This window comes from Rutilus rutilus (genome assembly GCF_951802725.1).
Source record: "Rutilus rutilus genome assembly, chromosome: 18".
Taxonomy (NCBI): domain Eukaryota; kingdom Metazoa; phylum Chordata; class Actinopteri; order Cypriniformes; family Leuciscidae; genus Rutilus; species Rutilus rutilus.
The window spans coordinates 12054000-12081413 of record NC_140231.1 but is presented as its reverse complement, the minus strand read 5'-3'; the positions used below and the strand labels follow the sequence as shown (position 1 = coordinate 12081413).

General features: G+C 38.2%; 1 protein-coding gene across 1 annotated transcript; it reads left to right on the top strand.

Annotated features, from left to right (window-relative positions):
* trpc5b (transient receptor potential cation channel, subfamily C, member 5b) lies at positions 1–27414 on the top strand (the record flags this gene model as incomplete). Its single annotated transcript, XM_084387992.1, has 10 exons — positions 1–443; positions 1453–1974; positions 7290–7626; positions 10208–10347; positions 10538–10860; positions 16611–16806; positions 19030–19239; positions 23198–23239; positions 24738–24827; positions 26647–27414. Exons 1-10 carry the CDS (start codon positions 66–68, stop codon positions 27412–27414), a joined length of 3006 nt encoding a protein of 1001 aa, XP_084244118.1. The 5' UTR covers positions 1–65.

The window sequence follows — 27414 nt, the reverse complement described above, 5'->3', positions numbered from 1 at the left end:
CTCAATCTCTGCTCAGCTCTTTCTTGACTTGTGTCATCTTATGTCACCGAGTCCACAAAAACCCCATGGCGCAGCTGTACTACAACAAGGCCAGTAACTCCCCGTACCGCGATCGCATCCCCCTGCAGATCGTGAGGGCGGAGGTTGAGCTGTCTGCCAAGGAACGAGCCTACCTGACGGCGGTGGAGAAGGGCGACTATGCTGGAGTTAAACAGGCCCTTGAGGAGGCCGATATCTATTACAACATCAACGTGAACTGCCTGGACCCATTGGGCCGCAGCGGACTCCTCATCGCTATTGAGAATGAGAACCTAGAGGTGATGGAGCTGTTGTTGAGTCATGGCGTGCTCATGGGCGACGCTCTCCTCTACGCCATCCGCAAGGAGGTGGTGGGAGCAGTGGAGTTACTGCTGTCCTACAGGAAGCCCAGTGGAGAGAAACAGGTGTGTGAGGGTGTGACTTCCTTAGTTTTAAACATCCAACTTTTCTGACTGGATAGCATGTAGCTGTATTGAAATGCCATAGCTAATTTTGAGGAGAACAAGAAAAACTGCAAAATAAGACATGTTGCAGAGTAGGGCTGGGTTGATAATACTGATTACTGGATTTTAATCAATCTTCATTTTGATGAAGCGATATCGATTCTTAAATCCCAAGATTGATCTTTTGCTGTTTTCAGATGTGTGAACAAAACTTTTCGAAACATTATTTGTTGCACGCCTCCCATCTAATAATCACGATAAACTTTGTCCTTTGTTACTTCTGATATCAGCTCTCAAATTCTGTCAATATTATCACGAAATTTAATAATTACCGTTTTGGCGCTCTTTTACACTTCTCTGGCGTCACTATTATCCACATCAGTTCAAGCGGCAGCACGGATCGCATGTTCATCTCTTCCTCTTGTTATAGCACAAAATATACAAGAATGAACTTCAGAAGGTATGTTGAAAAAAAAAAAACAGTAGACTACAAACTTATTGAAATATATGATGTGCCATGTAATCACTCAATCAGTATTTCAGCTGTGGAGAGACGTAAATAAAACAGCTTGTGAACAATATGTCATGTAACATTACATTTACCTCAGGAAAGCCATTCAATCTAGTTAGTAAACTAGAAAAAAAAACTCCACAGAGCAGAGCAAACGTCATTATATCTTTAAAAAGATTATAGTTTATATAGCCTAAAAACTGCTTTACTCTACATAGTCTAATCATATTTCAGTCTAATCCTCAGAATGTTTTATCGGTCTGTCACATTTTAAGACAAGCTTTGCAATGATTATTAAAGGATGGGGCACGGCTGTTTATGAAAACTCATAAAATGAAATGTTCATCTTTAATATCATGCACAGTGCATTGGACTGAACTGTAGCCCTAAAGATTGACAACTTCCTTAATAGCGCAATTTTACTATTATTTATTGCTCTCTTTGTTTGCACTCTTTAAGGTTCCTTCTCTTATGATGGACACACAGTTTTCGGAGTTTACACCCGATATAACACCAATCATGTTGGCTGCCCACACAAACAACTACGAGATAATCAAGCTCCTAGTTCAACGAAAAGTCACCATACCGCGGCCACACCAGATCCGCTGTGATTGCGTGGAATGTGTATCCAGCTCCGAAGTGGACAGCCTGCGGCACTCCCGTTCACGCCTGAACATCTACAAAACTCTTGCTAGCCCCTCTCTCATCGCCCTTTCCAGCGAGGATCCCATCCTCACAGCGTTCAGGCTGGGCTGGGAGCTAAAGGAGCTCAGTAAGGTGGAGAATGAGTTTCGGCAGGAGTACGAGGAGCTATCGCAGCAGTGCAAACTTTTCGCCAAAGACCTGCTGGATCAGGCCCGTAGCTCCCGTGAGCTGGAGACCATCCTCAATCATCGGGATGACCACAGCGAGGAGCTGGACCCCCTTGAATGCAGAGACCTGGCCAAGCTCAAGCTAGCCATCAAGTACCACCAAAAAGAGGTGAGCAAAGACTGAGAGATTTGAACACATACTGTATATCCCTCTTTGGGGCTCTGTGAGGGCTGAATGAGTAATATTAGCAGAGATAGAAGAAACACATCTCTCTCTCGCTCTAGGCTCCCCCCTCCAGCTTACGTTGAGGTTGGGTCTGGCAAGAAGCAGACTAATTACTGTGGGTTTTAGCACCTTGCTTGCTCCCTGTGTTAGGCTGCTCAAGTACCCCTTAGGTTAGATGAGGGTGAATGGAACCATGCTGGGCAACTCATGAACTCCATTTGTTTTGTTTACCTCCCTTCCCAACTATTGTTGGATCTTGAAGCAGGGATAGCAGTCCCCTTTAGATGGGTGCTAGACTATGGACCTGGTTCGACAGTACTAATAAGTAGAGGAAGTTCACTGCTTGTTATCTGTCATGTAAAATCATAAAAAGCACTAGGTCTTTGGTGGAGTGCCTTATTTCAAGGCAGGGTTCAGCTGTTCTCTCCCAGTTATATTGGGGTCTTGAAGTAGTACCTAAGCTCCCTGCGGTTCTCTGGGGGTTTAGAGTCTGGGTGATAAGAGTGGTTGGCACACTGCATTATGTTCTGCTCCTATTCTCCCTCCTTTCCTGAGTAGGAGTAAGGATTAGGGTCCCTTTTAGAGGGGCAGCAATAGTGAAGGTTGTAGCCTGAAGCCAATTACTAAAGTTTTTAGTACTTTGCATGCTCTCTTTCTTAAGCTGATCTTAAGATACCCCTTAGAGTAGAGCAGGGTGAACAGAATTGTGTTCTGTATTTATAAATTTCCTTACTTTCGTTTGTCCTCTCCCCAACTATGGTTGGGTCTTGAAGTAGGACCTTATGCTCCCCTATGGCTAGGTATCCTGCATTCTCTAGTTGAACCATGCTTGGAGAACCTGGCAAGTATAGAGGCAGTTTGCCTGGTGGCCTCCCTTCTTGTTATGGTAGCACTGTAATCAGATGAGTGCATGAAGTCTCCTAGTGGTTCCTGATGAATAACTTTTCTCAAGTAGGGTTGAGCACTCTACCCTATGACCCTAGGGTAATTAAGCAGAGCTTAAGCTCCCCTGTGGTTTCCCTAGGGGTTAAGTTGCAATAGCAAGATTTTTTTTGCTTTCCCCTGATGAAGTTAAGGTTATATTCTTCCCATTGGAAGTGATGGTAGATCAAATGTCATAATTTAATTACTCCCTTTAATAAGCTACTCCCTAAAAGGCTTATAAAAGTGTTGACATAGCCAGTACTTTATAAGAGCATTTGCTCTTGTGGCCTTTAAGGCTTGTTACCTGCCCTGCATTGGAGGGAGGAAGATTGTAAAGGCCTGCATTGCCTTGAAGATTGCCCGGTTGCATAAAGCACCTTAAGTATGATACGGGGCGATTTCCCCTTACCTAAGAGAATAACTTAAGGGTGTTGCATATAATCTCTTAATCGGTTCTCTTAGGTAAGGGAAACATTTAAGTTTTTCACGACAGCGATCCTGGATTCACGTTATAAAAGTCTGTTGTTGCCATAGATACGCCAAATAGTAACAGCAATTTCGCAGTTTCATAAAATAAAGTAGGCTAGGACATCGGAATGGATAAAGAAAACAAAAAAAGAAAGCCTAATTGGACAGGGGAGGAGAAATGCATTCTTTTTAGAAAAACAATTTTGAAAAGCAAACTAAATCCCACTGTAACTGCGGGAACTTGACCGTTGCGTTTAAATGACATGAAAGAGCCCCCCGCAACCTGGTGAACCACTCTGCTGGCAGACGATTTATGCACGTGGATTTATGCATGTTTATAAACATCTCCCACTACCGTCTGAAAACTCCCAGTTGCAAAAAAAAACAAAAAAACACAGTGCTATTTATAAGCAGTTGTAACACCGCAGGTAAAGAGTGGTTGCGATGTGTGACATGGTCAAGGTCGCCATCTAGTTTGTTAGTCATTTCAAATTTTGCGCGTCGATCAAATCGGTATTCTTGCAACAATTTTTCATCGCTAAGATGGTCCAAAGGGTTCTCCCTATTCCTAAAAATGATTCTTGGCACATAATGATCTTCAGCTGGTTCCATAAATTCAGCCATGTCATCTTATTTTTGTCCGCGTTACTCTTAAGGTTACGATTTTCGAACCTTAAGTTATACTTAGGGAAATGACCGTTAAGGGGTTTTATGCAACACTTGACGCTTTTTAAGGGATTACCTAAGTGAAAAAAAACAGCATTTAAGGGAAATTCTAAGTGTTTATGACGTTTCACTTAAAGAAACCCTAAAGTAACACTTAAGGGTTTTTTTCTGCAACACCCTTAGGTTTAAGGGAAACATAAGGGTTCTGAACTTAAGGGAAAATTACACTTAAGGTGCTTTATGCAAACGGGCACTGGACTTCCCTTGCAATAGAGCTTAGAAGCTTGTATACATTCAAAAAATTGGGGCTTAGGGAGTGGCTCCACTAAGCAGTTTATGAGTCGCAATTTGCACCCTGGGGGTTGACGACACTCTGACTCTAGCTATCTGTAGAGTTAATCTATGCTATGGCCAATATGTTTGTTCTTATCCACAGCTTAGTAAGGCAGGCATTCCCTCAGCATGACATAGTGGGTACTGGTTCCCCATTAGCATCATTATCAGACTCGTTGAGGCATCGAAGTTCCACTTTGAAAGGGAAGGTTAGGCAACGTCTTTGGTAAAGCAACCCGGTTCCATGCATCAGGTTTGCATGCACGTCTTCTTCAGACAAAAGAGTTGATGACATGTCTAGCATGCACCCTCTTATACTCACGGGCGCTCTGCTTGTGACATCATGTTCTTTTGTCAATGTGTTGCTTGGTGTGTTGCACGTATTCAGACACCAATCACGCCATAGTGTCATTATCAGGCACAGTGTCTCGTTCCTCTTCTCAGGGAACTGGGTTGCATACCTAAGACGGTATTGGTTTAGCCATAGCACAAGCTCATATTCCTTGTTTTGATAGATTTTAATGTCAGTAAACCTTATCTGCATAAACAATTGTCTTGTCCTCAGGCATCAAAGTAAGTTTCACTATATCATGTTGCCTTAATAAGTGTATTATATTTTGACTCTGCATCAAATGCAGTGGTGAAGTACTCTTCTTGAAACATTTTTATTCCTAGTTTAAAAAAAAAAAAATTTATAAAAAAAAAAAAAAAAAAATAGAAAAAGAATATTAAATAAATAAAACAAACAACTGAACCAGGACAGTCAAAAGAATCAGAACCTAAACCAGAACTTTTGTATTAACCTAGAAATGTTATCTCGAGATGAATGGCTTTCAAAAGAACAGTTGTTTTCTAATGCTGATGGCATCATTGCAATGCTTTCATGAGAGGTGACAGTTCAAGGTGCTGTTGCATTTTGAATCATTTGTCTGTTTAATAGGACCTCACAGCAGAATGGACTCCTTTCATAAAACTTAATAACATTTCAGAGAAATGTAGGCCAGGCAGCAAGAGAAAATGTGATTTGAGAAACATTATTTATACAATTATTATGGACAGGCACATCATTTTACTCCTGCATTGTGTAGAAGGGAGCCATTTTTGGAGCATTTGTGATTTATTTATTTTTTATTAGATTTTTTTGCAATGCTAAAATATAAACCTTCGATTAACTGTAAAATTGTGTGCAGTCATGGAAAGTTGGGGTGGTGTGGCATAGTGGAGTGTAGATGAAAGGTTGCAGGTTTAAACCTCACAAGGGTTATTTTGTTCATCATCAACATTGGGCTCTTGAGCAAGTTGTACCATGTAACTCCAGGGAAATCGACTTTGTAATAATCATAACGTTTTACTAAATATTAAATTAATACGTATAACGTCTGAAAGGTTGATTTAATAACTGATTTCCCCTCATATGTCTGTGGAAAAAGGTAATACGTAACGACGTGAATGCCAAACCTCACTGATGTTTACCCGGTTTAAAACCTCTTCAACATTTATGCTGTTGTGTAATGTTTGTTATCAATTTACATGCATTTAGCAGATGCTTTTATCCTTAATGACTTGCAATAGAGCAACATGAGCACTTTGCCACAGATGCAACAATATTCAAAACAATACCAAACTTCGTAGCAAATTACAATAGAGCAACATAAACTTTCAGAGCTGCCAACTCTCACGCATTCACCGTGAGACTCACGCAATTTACACTTTTCACATGCTCTCACGCCACACATCCATTTTCTCACGCACAGAAAAATCGCGACGCAAAGAGGACACGGAGACCGACAGACTAAACACTACAGAGCAGGTTAGTTGCGATATAAAAAAAATCTCAGCTCTCAGATTCTGTCAATTTTATTACGAAATTCAAACAATAAATACCGTTTTGACAGATCCCTAGCGGCACGTGAACCGATCATCTCTACTAGCTAATAGTAAATAAACACGAATGAACAATGTTGAAAGAAACAGTACAACTTACCGAAATGTATATTCCTCATACATAATATCGATCAATCAGTGTTTTTCAACTGCGGAAAGGGTCAATAAAACAGCTGGAGAACAATTATGTCACATAACATTTACCTCAGGAAAGCCATTTAATGACCATAATATAGGCTATAGCACATTAGTTGGCTAGAAAAAAAAAGAGCTATAGAGAGTATTTTGCTAAATATGTGTAGGCCTACTATATTACATTTATTATATTTTTACTTATATCATTAAATAAAGTTGTTATTATAATAAAAAACGCATTATATATATATATGTATATATATATTTATTTTATTATAGTTATTTTTAACCTTAAATAATACTACCAGCTGATAGGGCTGTCTGTATGTTTACAGCATTAGATTAGTTTTTTTTTTTCTTAAGAAAAATTAAGGCCTATCTTGTGTAGCCTACCTAATATTTATCCAAAATATTAAAGTCAATATGAAATCAAATCACAAGAATTGAATTGAAATCGTGAAATTTGTTTCAAGCAATAATACAAAAACGTCACTAAACCTAATAAAATTCAGTTTAGTTACTAAAATGGTTTGACAATCACAATACACTTATTGTGATGCAAGATTTTTTTTTACATCCCCTCAACTTTCTTTTTGTTAGAGAACTGTCTTTCTTGACAGTTTTCACGAGATTACTCTTTTACAAATTATTAGTTTTTCATATACTTTCATAGTATCGAATATCATATACCAAGAAGCCAAGAATATGTACGAAACATCTGTGTGAATTTAACATCTATTTGATCTTTTCAACAATTTGTATGCAATCATGAATTGCATCTTTATCTGTATTTGTCATGAATTTTCACAGGCTTATTAGATCATTCAACCATTATTATATTCTGACAGTTTGTAGCTCAACCCAACTGCCAGCAGCTCCTGGCAACACTTTGGTACGATGGTTTCCCGGGATGGAGACGTCGTCACTGGGCAGTGAAGCTCGTCACTTGCTTCATCATTGGCCTGCTCTTCCCTGTCTTCTCCCTCATATACCTTCTGGCTCCAAAGAGCACTCTGGGAACCTTCATCAAGAAACCTTTCATCAAGTTCATCTGCCACACTGCCTCCTACCTGACCTTCCTCTTGCTCCTCCTCCTCGCCTCACAGCATATTGTGCAAACGGACCTGCATGTACAGGGACCTCCACCCACCATTGTGGAGTGGTTGATCTTACCCTGGGTTCTAGGTAAGATTCCTTGGGTACATGGATGGATGGATGGATGGCTGGATGGATGGATGGGTAGGTTGGTGTACTTCAAATCTTATAAGCATATTTCAAAAAACTGTACTTATTGTACAGTATTTTACCCTTACTGTACAGTTAATACCATATTAATTAAATAAAATGCCACAGTGTACTTTAAGAGATTACACTTATTACAAACTTAAGTACTCTTTTAAATAGTGCACTTTGCAATAATGTCAAATTAAACGTTTTAAATAATTATTTTTCAACTTGTGTTGTGCTTTATAGAAATACACTTATTTTGATGTCTTGACTAACACACTAAAGTACGTGTCGTGTAAAGTACCTGATTATAATTTTAACTGTAGTGTTATTCAGTATTACATTTAAAATGTATATATTTTAAATGCACTGAATTGCAACTTCACTTTTACAGATGTGTAATTACAAATATATTTGAATACATGGTATACAAGTTTCAATAGTGTATTTTAATTTACCATAATGCTTGTCAGCACTTTACATTTTTTTTCAAAAAGATGTACTTAAGTCCTACATGTAAATAACATGCAATTAAGTGTCTAAAAACATTACATTCAGTTTGCACTTAAGTAGGCCTAAATTCTTTTAAAGTATTTTCATGTAACTTCCATTATAAGTACTCTTTTTTTTATATGGTAAAGTGTACTTCTTTTGCACAAGGTTATGTACCTTTTTCAAACTTCATTTCAAAGTCTTTTTATGGCTTATAACTTTTTTTTAAATCCCTATGCATAAAATGAATAAGAAAAATAAAGTGGGCGGACACTGTAATGCTGGAATCCAAAGTGTAAAATTGTAGCCTCAAATATCCATTTAGCTCAAATAATGACGAAATGATGATCTGTAACATTCATTTAGCTGGCTCATTCCTCAAGCAGTAAAACTGGTCGACTGCACAGGAAATGGATACGGCTATGGTTTTATCCCTCTGATGCAGTAAATGAATACTCATGAATTATTGATATAATAATTTATTGACCTCAAGACATAAGCAGACGAAATCACATCTGAAGCCCCAGTTCAGAACTGATTACAGCAGGGCTCAATCATAATGGCTTGAGGTTTTCTCTCAAAGTACACACAAGCCCAGAAGTAGACACAAGTGGAGGCTTGAAACTAATTATCTGTAGTCTGGAGGACAGGTGAAATCTGCTAGAAAGGAGTTTGCTTTATTTCTGTGAATAAGAAGCCAAGCACTAGGCAGTGGAACATTGAAAATATATATATTTTAGCCTAGCAGTGTAACATACATAAGTGTACTGTATGTTCTGTGTTCCACCCTTCAGTGTTTTTGGTTCTGTCCTGTGACCTAGTTTTCCTCAATCTGTTTAATTGTTCATTTTATTCACCTGTGTCTTGTTAATCAACTTATTAGTTTACTTTGTTTGTTCATGCTTATAAGCTTTCAGTTCTCCCTTAGGGTACATTCACACGACAATGATATGCCAAAAACGGAGAAGTTTTTCCTTTGAGTTTTCCCGTGTACAGACGACACCATTGTCAAAACTATCCCCATTCACACGGATCCGTGAAAACGACTAAAAACCCTGTATTCTGCTGCCAGGCCAATAGATGACGATGAAACACTATAGACTGAACACGTAATACGCATGTGCGTGACGTCATCGTCTTCAGAGTTTCGCGTTTTGAAACTTTGAAACCTAAAATGCCATTGTCATGTAAATGAATGGCCAAAACGCATAAAAAGTGTTACGTTCTTAGTTGAAAACAGTGTCGTGTAAACAGCCCCTTAGTGTTTTTCAGTTCTCGTTAATGATAGCATCAATGCATGAGTGTATTTCTCCTTAGTTAAACCTGTTTCCTGAGTATTTGTTATTAAAGCCTGTCTCCTTGAAGTATTCCTCGTCGTCTGATTTTATATACGTCACGTTACATGACAAGCAGTATTTGTTTGTTCTTTATAAAAAAAATTCTTTACAATTAATTCGAGGGGCACGAAATGTTGCAGAATCTGGGGAAGAATTTCGTTTTAAGGTTTCTCAATGTTATTTATTTGTTTCATTTGTGTGTGGCTGTGGACTACCCTGGAAATTCAGAGTTCTTGCAAGAGCACAATTTAAATTTGCTCAGCGAGTTACTCTGGCATTGAGTAATGATGCTCATTAACTATGCCCTTGTAGCCGAGCTGCACCAATCACATCGGTGTCCCTGATATAGGCGGGCCAGAGGCACACTAGTGACAACGCAATTACAACAGTGATTGGTCGTAGTGTTATCCAATTGCGTGCAGTGAGATTTTCAAATGCATGCTTGGTGCCGCCCCTCGAGTTGGGCGATTTTCATTACTCGATGCCAGACCCTTAATCTTTCAGATTATAGGGTCTGGATTTCCAGGCTAGCTGTGGACACCAAAAACATCAAATATAAAAAGAAAAATCAATCAATCAATCAAAATCAATAATTTTTCGGCATACTTTGCACTTTAGATTTATTTTCTTGTACGCAAACTGCAAAGTTTTTTTACTGTACTTTTTTTCATACTGATTTGCAGTTGTTGTCATTTTTTTTATCCTTGTAGGCTTCATCTGGGCAGAGATTAAAGAGATGTGGGATGGAGGTTTCACAGAGTACATCCATGACTGGTGGAACCTGATGGATTTTGCGATGAACTCCCTCTACCTGGCCACCATATCTCTTAAAATGGTGGCCTACTTTAAGGTTGATACCATCATTTTTATGCAAGCTACAGTCCTGGAGTAGATACCTTTACAGAGGACCACTTGTAAATAGTTTGTTTCACGTTGTACAGAGTTTGAGCAGGACTTAAAATGACATGATTGTAGAAGAAGGAATATGGTTTTCAGCACAGTGTCTTTTATTTATCTCACATATGTTCTCTCTCCATCAGTACAATAGCTCTCGTCCTCGTGTGGAGTGGGAGATGTGGCACCCTACGCTCATTGCCGAGGCTCTCTTCGCCATCGCCAACATCTTCAGCTCGCTGCGTCTCATCTCTCTGTTCACCGCCAACTCTCACTTGGGCCCACTGCAGATTTCTCTTGGTCGCATGCTGCTGGACATCCTCAAGTTTCTTTTCATCTACTGTCTGGTGCTGCTGGCTTTCGCCAACGGCCTCAACCAGCTCTACTTCTACTACGAGACGAAAGCGTCCGAAGAGCCCAGCCACTGCAAAGGGATCCGTTGTGAGAAGCAGAACAATGCCTTCTCTACGTGAGTGAAACGCACTGTGCAGTTGTTTAGTAGAATGTCCAGGTTACCCCTTGAGAAAATGAAGTACACTTTAGCATACTTTTAAAAAGATGGAAATAGTTATGAACTGATGTATTGTTTTCGGACACTAAGGGCCAGATTTACTAAACAGGGCCAATTAGCGTGAGAGTGCAATTCCAAAAAAAGATCTGATGGAAGTGGAAAGTTCTGCGTGTGATCTACTGACAACGTGCAAACTAAAGAACACAGACGCAGCCGGATCATTTCCATAATGACCAACGCAATCTACCAAGAGCTGCGCAAATTAGCATCTGTTTTAAGACATTTTTTTGGGGGGGGTAAATAATGGTGCAAATACCAGTAAATTGACGAGCGCAAACCTTAGTAAATCACCTTGCATGATTCATTTAAATACTCTGAAAGGGAAACTCCTACAAATGCATGTGCAGTAAGGTCAGCCGCAAAAAAAAACTGGTTATAACTTTTTGACTATTTTCCAAATAAAAGATTTCCTGTATCATAAATCGATTCACTTTTGCTTAAAAACAGTGACAAACAACTCACCTTGATACTTTTTGATATTTGTTTCAGTAGCAATATAAAATGTTGCACAAGATAAATGATACTACCTTACAGAAGAACAAGGCTTTCTGGACCAATAATCTAGTGAGATTTCAGCAATCACATAGAAGAAGAGGAAGCTTGCCTTTAGAAGAATCTTAGTGGAATATTTCCATAAAAGTCTATTTCCATAGAACAAAATTATGGAAAAATAAATGGAATTTTCCTGTTCACTTTATTCTTCCATAATTTTGTGACTTGGAAATGTCCACTATTCGCTCCTTACTTCCTTTGATTTCGGCTCCAAGAAACTGGTACTCTCCAATAATTTGCATTTGGAGTGGCATTCTGAACTTTTCTTCTAGTAAAGATTAGAAAGTTGGTCTCCCAGCCTAATGTGAGCCTAAGCAGACTGGTCTGTTGACTGGTTTTAGATGAGTTTTGGCCACTTTTGTCATCTACTCCGTCTGGGAGACCACCTTAATCCAGCTAAAACCAGCTCAGATTTTTTGGTAACACTTTATTTTAGGGTTCAATTCTTGCTATTAACTAGTTGCTTATTAGCATGCATATTACTAGGACACATTTATTAGTACTTATAAAGAACATATTAATGCCTTATTCTACATCCCTCAATCCCAGCCAATACCTACATTTAACAACCACCTTGCTCTAACTATTAGTAAGCAGTAAACTAGGAGTTTATTGAGGTGAAAGTCGTAGTAAATAGTGAATATATGAATTTGTGTTTCCCATACTAAAGTGTTACCGATTTTTCATTATGGAAGTGCTGAAAACCCCCCTAAAACCAGCCAAACAGACCAGCGTTAACATAACATGTTTGCCAACATGTGAAAAGCAAGAGCGAGTAGATAATGCCAGCATGATGGTGAACTATTCTTGAACATCCGTTTTGTTCTCCTTGAGTCCTAGAGGAGTAAAAATGTCCTGTGTGTTGAAGACATTAGATATTAGATGATAATGACACAGCTCAACAGTCGAGCTTGCCTTTGCAGTAACAGAGGTCTCATAGCATTGATAATAATCGAAATAAATTAACTGTGATGCACGTATTATAAAACCCACAAGGACGCATCGGTTGCCTTGATCAATGAAAGTAATGTGGCCAAGATGCCACACGCAGCTTAATGCTGACCTCCCGCAGAGGTCAAAATGAGAAAGAAATGAGAAAGGAAACGAGAGTGGAAATGGTTATGATCTTCCTGAGATTTTGCATCATAGCATGAGCCTTGAAGAATCATTTGATCTCAGAGGACGAAGACGAAATTATAGAGTGGCGCTTCATCCATCAACTCTTGTCTAATGATGAGAATCTTTCGCTCAAGGCTGTGCTGTAATAATGTGTTAGGAAATGGGAAGAGATTTCAATGAGAACAATAAATTTCAGAACTACTCTTGAGAGGGCAAATATTTGATTCCTTCTAAGTAAAGACAGTCAGGAAAACATCCTATCCACTTTTTCTTGGCTGTTTTTTCCCACATTCATCCTTTCAATGTTTTTGAAAGTTGAAATCTATCTATCTATCTATCTATCTATCTATCTATCTATCTATCTATCTATCTATCTATCTATCTATCTATCTATCTATCTATCTATCTGTCTGTCTGTCTGTATGTCTGGGTTGCTTGGTCGGTCCATCCATCCATCCATCCATCCATCCATCCATCCATCCATCCGGTCTATGAACCTTAAAATGTTAATTTTTTCAACGTGCAACTTTTTTTTACTTTTCTTTTCTTGAGAAACATTGCTTTGTAGTTAAAGTTATTTTTAATAATCATGTCATTCAAATTCCTTATGTTCAGTTTTGAATTGCTGCTCTACATCCTGTTTACTCCTCAATTCAAATTCAAATGACAAGTATGTGATCACTTCACTTACACTGTTCAAATATTTTTCAGGGAAATCAAATGTCTTTCTTAGATTTGTATCTGCAATTTATAAATATGGGACATTAAAAAGTTCTCATCTATGTTTAAAGGGACTATGTGTAGCTTTTTAGGTATTTTATTATCTAAAATCAATATTTTTATTAATAAATATGCCCTCAATGGTGTACAAATACCTATGCCAATGATCAGACTAATCCTCGTAAACGAAGAATTTATTATCTTTATATACGGGACGGGTAGGTCCACGGAGACTTCCATAATAGCAGAGAGGGACAAAAAGTACTAGGCCAACGCGTTTCCACAACGCGTTTCGTTCAGAACCAGCGTCACGTGACTGAAGCCAGCAGAAGCGGAGGAGCAGAGCAGTGAGAGGCGCTTGTCACTGCCCCGGCAAGTTTAAAAGGCTGCACTGCACTGTTATTTATACACCGTTCATTCATATGCTGAGTCACAGGATGAGTCCTCGTCGTCGAAAAAGTCCAAAATAGACCGTAAAAGGAAACGTGACCGGAGATTACAAAAACAAGGGATAGCTAATGCAGGAGAAAGCTTTCAAAAGAGACCCTGAAGTTGCCTGCTTACGCGTACCCACCAGATTTCGTCATGAGTCATTTTGTACCCACCACTTTTTTCAGATAACGTCCATAATTATTAGACTTTGGGTTCGATTTTTTGACAGTTTTCAGTGGTTTAAGGAGCAATATGAGAGAGAAATTTGGTGCTCGTTGTTTGGGTACATTAAACCACGTAAAGCTTTTTCACATTAGTATAAAGCCCATGAGAACCGTGTGGAGTCAACCCCCAGCCGCTCCGTTGCTCTGCTGAAAATGTGAAGCTGAAACGCTTAGGGCCCTATTTTAACGATCTGAAACGCAAGTGTCAAAGCGCAAGTAACTTTGTGGGCGGGTCTCGGCGCTGTTGCTATTTTCCCGGCGGGATAAATGACTCTTGCGCCGGGCGCAAATCTAAAAGGGGTTGGTCTGAAGTAGCTTCATTATTCATGGGTGTGGTTTGGGCGTAACGTGAAATAAACCAATCAGAGCATCATCTCACATTCCCTTTAAGAGCAGACGCACTTTTTCCTTGGCGTATTGCTATTATAACGGCGGATTTGCCAGGCGCACGCCAAGAGCGGTTCACAGCCGAGGAGACCAACGCTCTCGTCACGGCCGTAAAAGAGAGAGAAGTGACATTGGGGATGGGAGAAACACACCCAAATTAGCTTCGGTTAAACAGGCGTATTATAATGTGGGTAAATGTGTAAGCTAGATGTATGCTTTTATAATAAATTATTATATTTATAATAAATTGTCTGTCTATCTATCTATCTATCTATCTATCTATCTATCTATCTATCTATCTATCTATCTATCTATCTATCTATCTATCTATCGTTTGTAATAATATGATTAGCAAAAATGAAAACTGCTGCTTCTGTGTAGATTAGAGAATCACAGTGTATGAGCGTTGTGCACTCTATACATTATGGTCAAGCATGCGCCCATAAAATAGCATAATGAACAACGCGCAACGCGTCACTGACTTTAGACTAGGTTTTTTCTGGCCAGTGGCGCAATTGTTTTATGGAACAGTAAAATAGCACCAGGGAACGTTTGCGCCGGAACACGCCTCCTTTTTTGCGCTGAACCGCCCAGGGAGCGCAAGTTCATTCCCTAGTTTAGCGACGTGCTCCTGTGGAGGGAAAAGCACGCTTTGCGCGGGTGCAAAATAGGAATGAATCATGCGTCGGTGTACAAAGTCAATTGCGCTGGGTGCAAGATAGGGCCCTTAGTGTCATATAACATCCATAATAATTTGACTTTAGGTTCGATTTTTTTGACCGTTTTCAGTGGTTATGAGGAGCAATATGAGAGAGAAATTTGGTAATCATTGTTTAGGTACATTAAACCACGTCATGTCATATTGTCAACATGGTTTCTGAAGCAGAATAGTGGGTCATATGTCTAATGCTTTTTGAAAACTTAAAGGGTAAGTTCGGTATTTTACACTTAAAGCCCTGTTTACAGATCGTTTCTGATGAAATAGAACGGTTAAGATTAAAATTTGGACACATGCTGCTGTCCCGAGAATTTTAGGTTTCTTTCGCTTTCCCCAAAACCTCTAGAATGGGTGTATAGGTGCACTGGAACAATCCTTCATAAAACGCATTAAACTTTCGTTTACAAAGACGTGAAACTCACCGAGTGGTCAGGGGTGTTCACTGATATGCTCACACAAAAATCGCTGCAAAAGATGCTTTCCAACAGGTGTTTTACCATTTGTTGTAAAACTGTGGATCTATTTTTCCAAACGTCTCACACCCGTAGATTCTTCCGTTGAGAGCCTGAATAATAGCGAAATAAACCTAAAATTCTCGGGACAGCAGCATGTGTCCAAATTTTAATCTTAACCGTTCTATTTCATCAGAAACGATCTGTAAACAGGGCTTTAAGTGTAAAATACCGAACTTGTCCTTTAAGGCTTTCTTCTTCATAAAACGAGTCGGACATCACATTTTTGTATACATTTTGATTTATTTTCATTAGTAATCTTAGCTACAGGACATCGTATTTCAAAACATGACCTGCAAAAAAGAGAGAAAAAAAAGAAAAAAAAATGCGTCGTTGTACCCAGCACATTTCAAACCAAACTGACGCCCATGCAGCTATTGAGTAAAGTAAGGTTAGAGAAGCTCTGGTGATGATGATATCTAACAATGCACGTACTTCAAAAAATATAACGAGTAAAGAAGGCATTACTACTAATTACCATAGTTAATGTTTTTCACAGTCAGTAATTCATACTGTAACATTCTTTTTTTCGTTGTTTCAAGTTTCAGTTGGTTTTAAATAACAAACTTGTTCACCCGAAGAAAAACTCGAAGTGCTATTATAAGACATCCTGTCATAGCTTTTTAGTACATAAGGGCTACCGTAGATGCAACGCGCATTTGAAAAAGTGAGGCGCTGGAGAGCATTATTCGTTTGAATGCAAAATACAATTTCACCACTAGATGGGAGAAATTCCTACACACAGTCCCTTTAAGAAGAAACAGTATGTGCAGTGTTGTACAGTATATATTATATTGCTGTAAGTTGCAGGCTGTTGATAATAGTGCAGGAAAATGGCTTGAAAGAGCATCAATGCCGCCCTTTCAATTCAGTGGCCCAATTTAGTTCTGCTTCACTCAGTGTGTGTTTAAGAGAATCTGGAGAAATGACCATTTCTGCTTTGCTTCTTTCTTTATTTCCCTCTCTCTCTCTTTGACTTCTCAGGCTGTTTGAAACTCTTCAGTCTCTTTTCTGGTCTGTGTTCGGGCTGTTGAATCTGTACGTTACCAATGTGAAGGCTCGTCATGAGTTCACCGAGTTTGTAGGGGCCACCATGTTCGGCACTTACAACGTCATCTCACTGGTGGTGCTACTGAACATGCTCATCGCTATGATGAACAACTCTTACCAGCTCATCGCTGTGAGTGCCAGCAAATACAATTATAATGTAAGGGTTTATACTGCTCTCACATCAATTGTTTGGGATTGAAAGTAAGTATGGAAAGTAAGTGAAAGTAAAGAGATTTAGAGCACTTGTAGAGATCTTGTAATGTGTGAAGTCAAATTTAAACAAGTAATAAAAACTCAGTGAGTGTTTTAGCGCAATTTTCTCACGTCATGGGATCACAACACTCAAAATTACATTTTTGAAGCATAAAGGAAAGATTTTTGAGCAAATCTTTTTTTCTAATATTATTGTACATTTTAGAAGCTATCGATTGCAATTTGTTTCAACTCGATAGCTATTAATGTGCAAAAAACAGATTTTTCTGGAATTTCCAGGAAATCCAAAATCTTTTCCTGGATTTTTTTTTGTGCGTTCCCGAGATTAGACCTTCCTTAACATAATGCCGAAAACCCGAAGTCTCTAGGTGGTCTGGTTGAGGAGTAGATAGAAGTGCAAGATTGGTGCGACAGAACAGAAATCATGAGTTGTTAATCGCAATTTTGTCCGGTGGAAAATTGCGCTAAAAATGCCCATTTTAATTATTATTCACACTTTTCAGCACAAAAACTTGTTGTATTTATTAACTACATGCAATGCAGTTTAACCAGATGCTAAATATCCTAAAATAGCACTGTGCCATATTTGATAGGTTGCATCTTATTCATAAAACTAACAGATATTAGCATAGTGCAATTAAAGGAATTGGTCACTTAAAAATGAAAATCCTATCACCATTTACTCACCCTCAAGTTGTTTCAACCCTGTACGAATTTCTTTCTTCTGCTGAACACAAAAAGAAGATATTTAGAAGAATGTCGGTTACCAAACAGTTGATGGACCCCATTGACTTCCATAGAAGGGAAAACAATACTATGGAAGTCAATGGGGTCCATCAACTGTTTGGTAACCGACATTCTTCTAAATATCTTCTTTTTGTGTTCAGCAGAAGAAAGAAATTCGTACAGGTTTAAAACAAATTGAGGGTGAGTAAATGATGACAGAATTGTCATTTTTAAGTGAACTATTCCTTTAATATTGTGCTATTACCATCTGGGTCAATGACAAATAAGTGTGTCCTTGAGCAAATCTAGTTTAAAACAGTTTAAATGTGCCAAGCTCTCAGTATTCTTAGTATGTAGTATTCTTTGCATCCATGTAGTTTCATTACAGTTTTTAAAAACTTTGAGAATAGAATAGAATAGAATAGAATAGAATAGAATAGAATAGAATAGAATAGAATAGAATAGAATAGAATAGAATAGAATAGAATAAAAAGCCTTTATTGTTATTATACTCATGTACAACGAAAGTGCTTCTCTTGGTGCCGGAAAAAATATTCAACAAACCAAAAAAATATTACATATGTATAGTACAAAAGTAAACAATTATGTAATCAAATATTTATAAATATTGCACTAATAATAAATATATTGCACTAAACATATTTATTTTTAGGTTACACAGTTACACATTACATAATAATAACAACAGTAAATTATGCATAATTACAAGTAACAAGCCCTAACCCTAACCTTAACTGTAAGTACATGTAGTTAATTAATATTACTCAGTACTTATTTGTGTAATTACACTGTAACAAACACGGTGACACCTTAAAATAAAGTGTAACCAAAACGTTTACATCATTAAATTTTAAATTAAAAAAAACTTCAGAATATATTTTTCAAGGTAAAAAGTATTTTTTTATAAATATCATGAATTGTTATTAAAAAAAGCACGTTTTGGGAAAGTTGCACCACTTGACATTTTTTATCCAGTACAACTATCTTGTCATAAAAATGTCAAATTTCTGATATTAAGATACTTATTGACCTTGACACAATCATTTACGTTTCTGCTTGTGAATTCCCTATATATGTGTTTTCACACATTTAATGAATAATCTTAATAATCTTTAGGATACTAAAAGACCATCATATTTTAGCAGTTTTGTGACAGTCAGATGGGCTCATGTTTATGTATTTTTCAGTATGTTAGTTATGTGCTTATAGCCTACATTTAGAGCCATTTTCACCGCCTGTGTGTGTCTCATAATGGGAACTGTTATTCAAGTAAACACAATTCTGAGTAAACGCACATCATCCAATCACAACAAAAGCCAGTCTGGGACACTATCCCAACTGGCACTTTCAGCACTGTCCTCCATCCAACTGGCCGTCTGTTGTTTTGCTGTAGGATCACGCAGACATTGAATGGAAGTTTGCTCGTACAAAGCTGTGGATGAGCTACTTTGATGAGGGAGGGACGTTACCGCCACCCTTCAACATCATACCTAGTCCAAAGTCTGTGTGGTACCTGTGTGTGTGGCTGCACTGCCGTCTGTGTGGACACGGAGAATCAAGGCACGAGGACGAGTGTAAACATGGAAAACTCAAAGAGTTCACGGTAATGTATTATGTGCTTTCGTTCTGAATGCAGCGTGGGTGGTACATTATAGCTTTCACTCAGTAAATGTGACACAGCCCTTGACTAAAGCAAACAAAAACAGCATAATTGCCATTATAAACAGCGATTTTTGAAGAACCACTAAGTAGTGTTGAAGACAAGCATTGCTATCATTCATTATCGCTCATGCTTTGTTAACTCTTAACCCTGAGGATTACATTTTGTTTGTGCTGTGGAAATCAATTTTACCTCAGATCATGTGGTTTATTGAGGAATGTTCTGCTATTCATTTGATAAGCAATCAGACTCTAAGCAAAAAGGGACTGTCCAGCTAGAAATTGTTTTGTTCTAGTAATGTCTTTAGTGACATGGGTCATTCTTCATGCTGCAGTGGATTCTGGGAGCCATGGAGGAGTTTTGTATGATGCATCCAGAATGCACTGCAGTATGAAGCATGTCACCGTTGTTGAGATTCATTCACTGATTCATGATGTCTAATTGAGTCTAATAGACACATGAGTTCAAGATGTTTAGAGTACAATGTGTTTTCAAAAGACTTTAGATTATCTGTTTAAAACACTGATGAATCTCATGCTGTAGAAAGACAGGGCTACAATAATCAAAAGTATAAAATGAATTACACATCACCCATATGATCAAAGTTTAGACACCGAATGAGATCAGTGAGTCAGGCCACACTATATGATAATTAAGTCACCATCAATAGCTAGCCAAACTACCTAATCACGTTTTCTCTTGGCTTTTTCGTCATAACGAATGTGTCTTATAAACACAGTTACAGCAGCCAGAGAAAAACCAAGGTTAAAAAGTCAAGAGCCCAACTAAAGCAAACACTAATCATCATAATAGTGACCTAACCCTCAACATCTAAATCTCTGTTAATTCTCAATAAGGACATAGATGTATGTGTCACATGTTTTTTGTGGTTTTGCTTCAAGGTTATGTTTTCATGTCTTATATTTTGTAGTTTTCATAGTCATGGTTCCTATTTGTCATGCGATTTTCCCTTTTCCTGATGTGATCTTGCCATGTGCTTCCCCTGTTTATGTGTAATGTTCTGATTGGTTGTTTTGGTCATGTGGTTCTCTGTTCTGTTTGGTCATTGTAGCCCTCATGTTATCATTGTCTTTTGTCTAGATTTGTTTGTGTTAACTCGCCTAGAGTGGACTCTGTTAAAGTCAAACTGGTTAGTAATTAGTAAAGCTGGTCATGCTGTTTGTGGAGTTTTAAGAAAACGGTCTGGGAATGAAAATGTTCTGCCACTGAAAACTTTAAATTACCTAGCTATTACATATTTCAAATAATGAATATAATCTGACAGTAGCAGGTTTATCATAAATAGTGCTTCTTTTGTGCAAATCACTCAACAAAACTATTTTTCATGTACCTGCTCATTCTAGAGTAGCCTATACAAACAGGCCACATTAGCAAAAAGATTCATTGTCCATTCTCAATTCATAGTTATTACGTGTCGTCACAATTCCTTTTGAAATGCCAGGATTTTGCCTTTGAAATTTCACAAAACAATGGTAAATGTGAGCAACGGTGGGACTTCCTTTCCTACAGCCGCCATATTGAGTGTTGCGAAGCTTGTGTCAAAAATACAATCGGCGAATTGTAAGACAGAACCTCAGCTGCCTTAGGGGCAATTCACACAGAACGCGTTTTTCTATTCCAACGCGCTATTTTTCCATTGTTTTTCTATGTAAACACGCTAGACGGACGTGTATAACCATTGCGTTCGCGTCTTGTGTCTTTTGTAGCGTCTAGCACGTCACAGCTTTCTAAAAACGCGGTGCTCAAGTTAAAATCAGTTCAACTTTTAAAAATCACATCTCGGGACCTTGCATTTTTCCCTATTCAACTGCCTGCGTCTCGTCTCGTGCCCTATGTACAAAACAGATTGTTTCAAAGCAGTTTTACAGTGATTAATAGGATTCAATGATTGACAAATTTTGTACATCAATTATGAAATTAATCTATAAGGCGGTTCTGTAGAAAACAGTGATGTCAAAGTCCAGCTCAGTTCAGTTCTAATCCAATAGTGTCAATGCAGTCAAATCAATAATATTGTTGAATATTAAGTGTCCCAAACTAAGCAAGTTTGAGGTGGCAAGGAACCCAAACTCTATATTTTGACTCAGATCAATATTTCACGTCTAATTATTTATTTATGTGGCAAGTAGCCGTGTAATAAGCGGGATATACATCCGCTTCGTGTCGGGATCCTGATCATTCGGGTTTATTCTGACATAACAAGCGTCTGGACGTACATTATCCCTTACATAAATCCTTAAAATGGTTTCAAGGATGTCCTGCCATTAAATAAGGTTTGGATTTAACCTTCTAGGGCATGTCTATTTGACTTCCAGCCTCAAGTTGCCCTATGCCGATTTTGGTTGCTAGGCAACCTCGCTTCAACCATATCAATTCCCCTGACATCTTTCGATCAATTGAACTTCTCTCCTCTGTGAGGTGGGCTCTACTGTTTCTGCAAACTCACTCGCCTACGTTCTCCCACACACAGCACATGGAGCGCACAGTTTTGGGTTTAAGAATCATTATGTAAGGCTGCTATGATTTATTTTTTCATTTTTAGCTAGCATTTCAGTGAAGAATATGTGTGTAAAATGCTTTTAGAAGATTTCCAGGAATAGTTAAAAATTCCGTCATTTACTCACCCTCATGTTTCTGTCTTCTGTGGAATACAATAGGAGAAAATGTGCTGGTATAGACCTTATGTAGCCCGCCCCTTTTCAGCGCTGCACTCGTTGCGTTCTGTCTTCCGGTTTGTATTTCCACAGCATGACGGTAAGATCTTACGGATTTATGAATGACTCGGTTTAAAATCTTCCTAATGTCTACTGACATTTATGACATCCACTTCAAACATTACAAAGCTCATGATAACTTTCATTAACTACAATAAGTAAATCCACTTCACCAGCTCATTACTCTTCGACAGCGATGCCATAGAAATATACGGAGCTGCCGCAGAAACGGAAGTTCAAAGACAAAATTAATGACGGCTGCAGGCTTGTTTCTCTGATGCATAAAGTCTATACAGTTATAATAAACTGGAGCGGTCAATCTAAAGTTAACACCACATTTTTGTATTGTTTCAGACTTTGAATTGAGATGCTTGGACCACTTTTTATGATAGCTATTTGATTTTTTGCATCCTTTTGAAAGTCAAAGCTCCACTTTAATTGCCATTGCATTGAAATGACTTCAAAACTTAATTTTTTTGTTCTATGGATGGAAGTCATGCAGGTTTGGAACAGGTGAACAAATGACAACAATTTTCAGTCACACTTTAGATTATGGTCCAATTCTCACTATTAACTAATTATTAACTATGACTTTTGCCTCGATAAACTCCTAATTGCTGTTTATTAATAGTTAGTAGTAGTAAGGTAGTTGTTAAGTTTAGGTTTTGGGAAGGATTAAGGGATGTACAATATGGTCATGCAGAATAAGGCATTAATATGTGCTTTATAAGTTCTAATAAACAGCCAAAATCCAACAATAACTAGTTAATAGTCAGAATTGGACCCTAAACTAAAGTGTTACCTCTATTTTCATTTTAGGGACTATTCTAAACTATTCAAGATTAATTGTCATTAAGTAAAACCATGAAAAGCATGTCTTTACTTGTAATAAAATGAATGTTAATTGAAATAAAATAAAATAAAATGAGAAAAATATATTATCAAAGACCATTTTTGAATAAAAATGAAACAGAAAATATAAAAGTAAAATCTAATTGAACATATTAACAAAAACTGTAACAGCATATCAATTTATATCAAAAACTGTAATAGCATATCAATTTATATCAACACTGGAGTTATTTTATGATTGAATATTCACCTTTGCATCTGTATAATGCCACACATTTATTGTTGAAATCTGTTTTTTGCTCCATCTGTTTTAGGAAAGGCATGCCGATAACCTCATCCAGAACCAGCACTACCAGGTAATGGCTGTACCCATCACATTTTGGCATCCATGACACGAATCCATTTTTCAGCATGCTGTTAGATTCAACCCATGCTGTTAATATGTTAACAATTGCCAACAATTTATTTAAATGAGAAAATAAACGTTAGCCGATGGGCATCATGCATATTAATGACTTATTAGAGCTTTGCAAGCCATATAATTTGCATGCTTTTCATAAATAATAGTTCTAGGTGCTTGCAAAGAAACAAATCATGAGATTTTAAAAGGTGTTGATCATGATCATGCTTAAAATATATCTTGATAGCATGTAGAAATACTGTTAATTGTAATTTGACAATATTCGGTACTTGCTCTAATTACATTACATCCTGTCCTGCTTCTTATTTGATAACCACTGGATGGACATTGCTAATGTATTAATTCATAGCCAGACAGACTCCAGCAACCTCTGGTGCAGGTCGCGACACTGTAATGAACATCCCTATTGAAAGAGTGAGTGTGTGAAAAGTGTGTGTCAAGTTCCAAAATGGACAAAAACACCATAAAAGAACCCTAAAAATGTTGATGTGCCATTATGAATTCTATATCTTTAAGTCTGTATGGAGCCATTTGGACTACTTTTGTGATGCATTTATTGGATTTATTGTGTTGGTGTTGTTGCTATTTTTGAGCTTTACAGCTTTGCCGTTAAATAGCAAGAGCTGTGTGATGATTGTTCAAAATCTTTTCTTCTATATTCTGTGGAAAAATTAAAGCATACGGACTTGGAACAACATGAGGATGAATAAATAATGATAGAGTTGTCATTTTTGGGTGAACTATTCCTTTAAGCAGTGTATTTTGTGAGTGTGAGGTTGTATATAATTGCTACAGACAAATGTTACTCCCAAAAATCAAGAGCTGCAGTTGCAGATATTGCAATAGCTGTTATTTTTGTTATTGTGCGTAAGCTTGTTTTGGCTCACTCTTTATTGGATATGCAAATCAATGCTAATGAATGCACATCCAGATTTTCACCATACATGAATATGCCCCAAACTGATTTTCACCCATTATTAAACTGGGATCTCAAAATATGTGCATGCCAATCACATCGAAAGCAGATCAACTTATCTCACTGTGATGGTTCATGATGCAGTGGTAATGTTGAGCACATGCACATCCATTACTGCAATGCTTTTCCTTCATTCATCCTGCATTGTTTTAGTTTCTGTATTCATATAATTTATTTGCCATTAAGGCTCAGATACTGTTTATTTTAGTTTTGTTTTGTGGACCTCTTTTACAGTCCTAAACATTTGATTTGATTATTTGGATTTTTGTTTTCTTTTTGAATTTTTTATGGCCCTCATTCCTTGCTTGGTCCCTCACACTCACCCTGTCCGAGATTATATCATCACCTTGGGGATGCGGGAAGTCCTTGTAAATCATTTTGAAGAGGAAAACATGGTTGTTTGTAGATCAGAAGGTAACATGTCAAGAGAAATGTGTGTGTCTGTGGCTGTTTTCAGGGGGTGATCAGAAACTTGGTAAAGCGATACGTTGCAGCCATGATCCGCAGCGCCAAAACAGACGAAGGGCTGACAGAGGAGAACTTCAAGGTGTGAGGATTTTTTTTTTGTCATCTTATTCCCTTTATAGACACTTATATAATTTTATAGAGGCCATTGTGATCTCATTTGTTTTTGTGTACATTTGGATAGACACTAAAACATACAATATCAACATAGGCTACTGGCAGCATCATAAAAATAAACCCTTTTATGCATGGGCAATAAAAATGAGATCACTTTGCCAGGTTGTTAGTAAAGTCAAGTAGACATTATTATAAAAGGGCCTGGTTTCACAGACAGAGCTTAGATTAAGCCAGGATTTGGCCTTAGTTTTAATTAAGGCATTTAAGTAGCTTTTTTTTAAAGGAACACTCCACCGTTTTTTGAAATAGGGCTTATTCACTTTCTTTCCTACATTTAGATAGGTGGGCAAATGCATTTTTGTCTCAGTGCATGCATTGTTTTAGTTTGACAGGGTCGGCGCTAGCTTAGCTTAGCATAATGAATGGAATCCTTTGTTGCCAGCTAGCATGTCCGGAGTAAAAGTGATATAAAAAAATAAAATAAAAACCACCTAATTACTTCTTGCGGCCTGCGTATTCACAACAAGTACAAATAGCGATGCAGATTAACACTAGGCGATTTCCTAGGCAGATATTGACTTATACATTAAGGACTATATTAGGGGGAAGCACAGGCGAAGCACTGCTACTTGGGCGTGATATCTCTGCGCCCAAGTAGCAGTGCTTTGCCTGTGCTTCCCCCTAATATAGTCCCAAGTCAATATCTGCATAGGAAATCACCTAGTGTTAATCTGCATCGCTATTTGTACTTGTTGTGAATACGCAGGCCACAAGAAGTAATTAGTTTTTTTTTTTATATATATCACTTTTACTCAGGACATGCTAGCTGGCAACAAAGGATTCCATTCATTATGCTAAGCTAAGCTAGCGCCGACCCTGTCAAACTAAAACAATGCATGCACTGAGACAAAAATGCATTTGCCCACCTATCTAAATGTAGGAAAGAAAGTGAATAAGCCCTATTTCAAAAAACGGTGGAGTGTTCCTTTAATGTGCCTTAAAAAAAAAAAAACATTACTCGATGTGCATCTTTAGACAAAACAATGGCACTGACATATTTTATGATTCGCTTTCAGTTAAACCATGCATTTTAGTCTGGGACTAGTTTAAGCCTTGTCTTTGAAACTGGAGGAACATGAACGGTTTATATGCTTAAAAAGTAAATTAACCTTGAATTAAGTCATAAATAAGCCATATTTGCATGACATCAATGTTCTATATGTAATTATTGTGATTGTTAATTATATTATTAACATTAATATTGTTAATATACAAGTATTAATATTAATAAAATGGTTTATTAGCCTGACTGTACACAGTTTACAGTGCAATACAGCAACTTATATAAATATAGAATTAAGTTGATGTGCGATCACAATGTATGTTCAAACATGGCTCATCTAAACCTTTTAGAACATCTATTTAGCTTGATATGAATTTCATAATGATTTCCTTTCATTTCCTTATGTAGCTTTCACTTTAAATGCGAAGTGTAATCATAACCAGGCATGATATGACAATAAGAACGATATGTCCAAATTTCCATCCTGCATGCGACAGGACATTGGCTGTGATGCCATCTTCCATCTCCTCTTGTATATTAAACACTTGGGAAGAGACTGATAATGGAAGGTAACAAACTTCAGACAAGGCATATCCCTAAACGCCACAAGAAAAACCATTAGGACTTAAGCATGAGAAGTTATGAATAACGTTGGAATATTTCCTGTAATTAGGTGATGTGGTTAAGCTCTGGTAATTGAATTCCGTTTCTCTGCATTCAGGAACTGAAGCAGGACATCTCCAGTTTCCGCTACGAGGTTCTAGACCTGCTGGGCAACCGTAAACCCCCGCGCCGCACATACTCTTCCAGTAGTGATGCCACTCAGCAGGACGAAACAGCTGAGCCTGAGGAAGAAGGGGATGAGGAGGGAGACGGGCTCGGAGGACACCGATGTGGGGATGAGGGAGAGTCAACCAGATACAAAGCATCTACGTCCTTTTCCCAATGTTACAGGAGTAACCGAGAGTCCCAGTTCAGCGTTTCGGCCCTCTTTAGGTCCATGTCGGGACCGGCCAGAGAAAGACTGGAAAGCAACGGCTTGAGGAAGAACATATCCCACCCCGCTGCATTTGTGCGGACCTGTTCACGCTCCAAGAAAAACTCTTTGCAGCGTTTTGGAATGCTGATGTCGCGCATGAATGGACACGTCCCGGATCCGCATGCGGAGACCCCTGGAGTTCAGCGGTCTGCATACAGCGTCTCAGACAGCGTACCGCAAACATCTTGGCACGACCCTCAGAAGGTAACGCAGAGCGAGATGCACCTGCACACGCTGGGATTGGGACCCTCTGAGACTGAACATAACCCAATGCAGGCCACATCTCGACGGGCAAACGGCAGAGAGAGTCTCCTCCTCCGGCCGTCCCCGCTGCACTGTGCTTCCTCCAGCGCACAGCTCTTGGCCTCCAGTGATGGCTGGATGGGACCCTGTGACATTTTAGGCTCCTCCAGCTGGGAACAAGAGGAGTCTGTTACGACACAGCTGTAG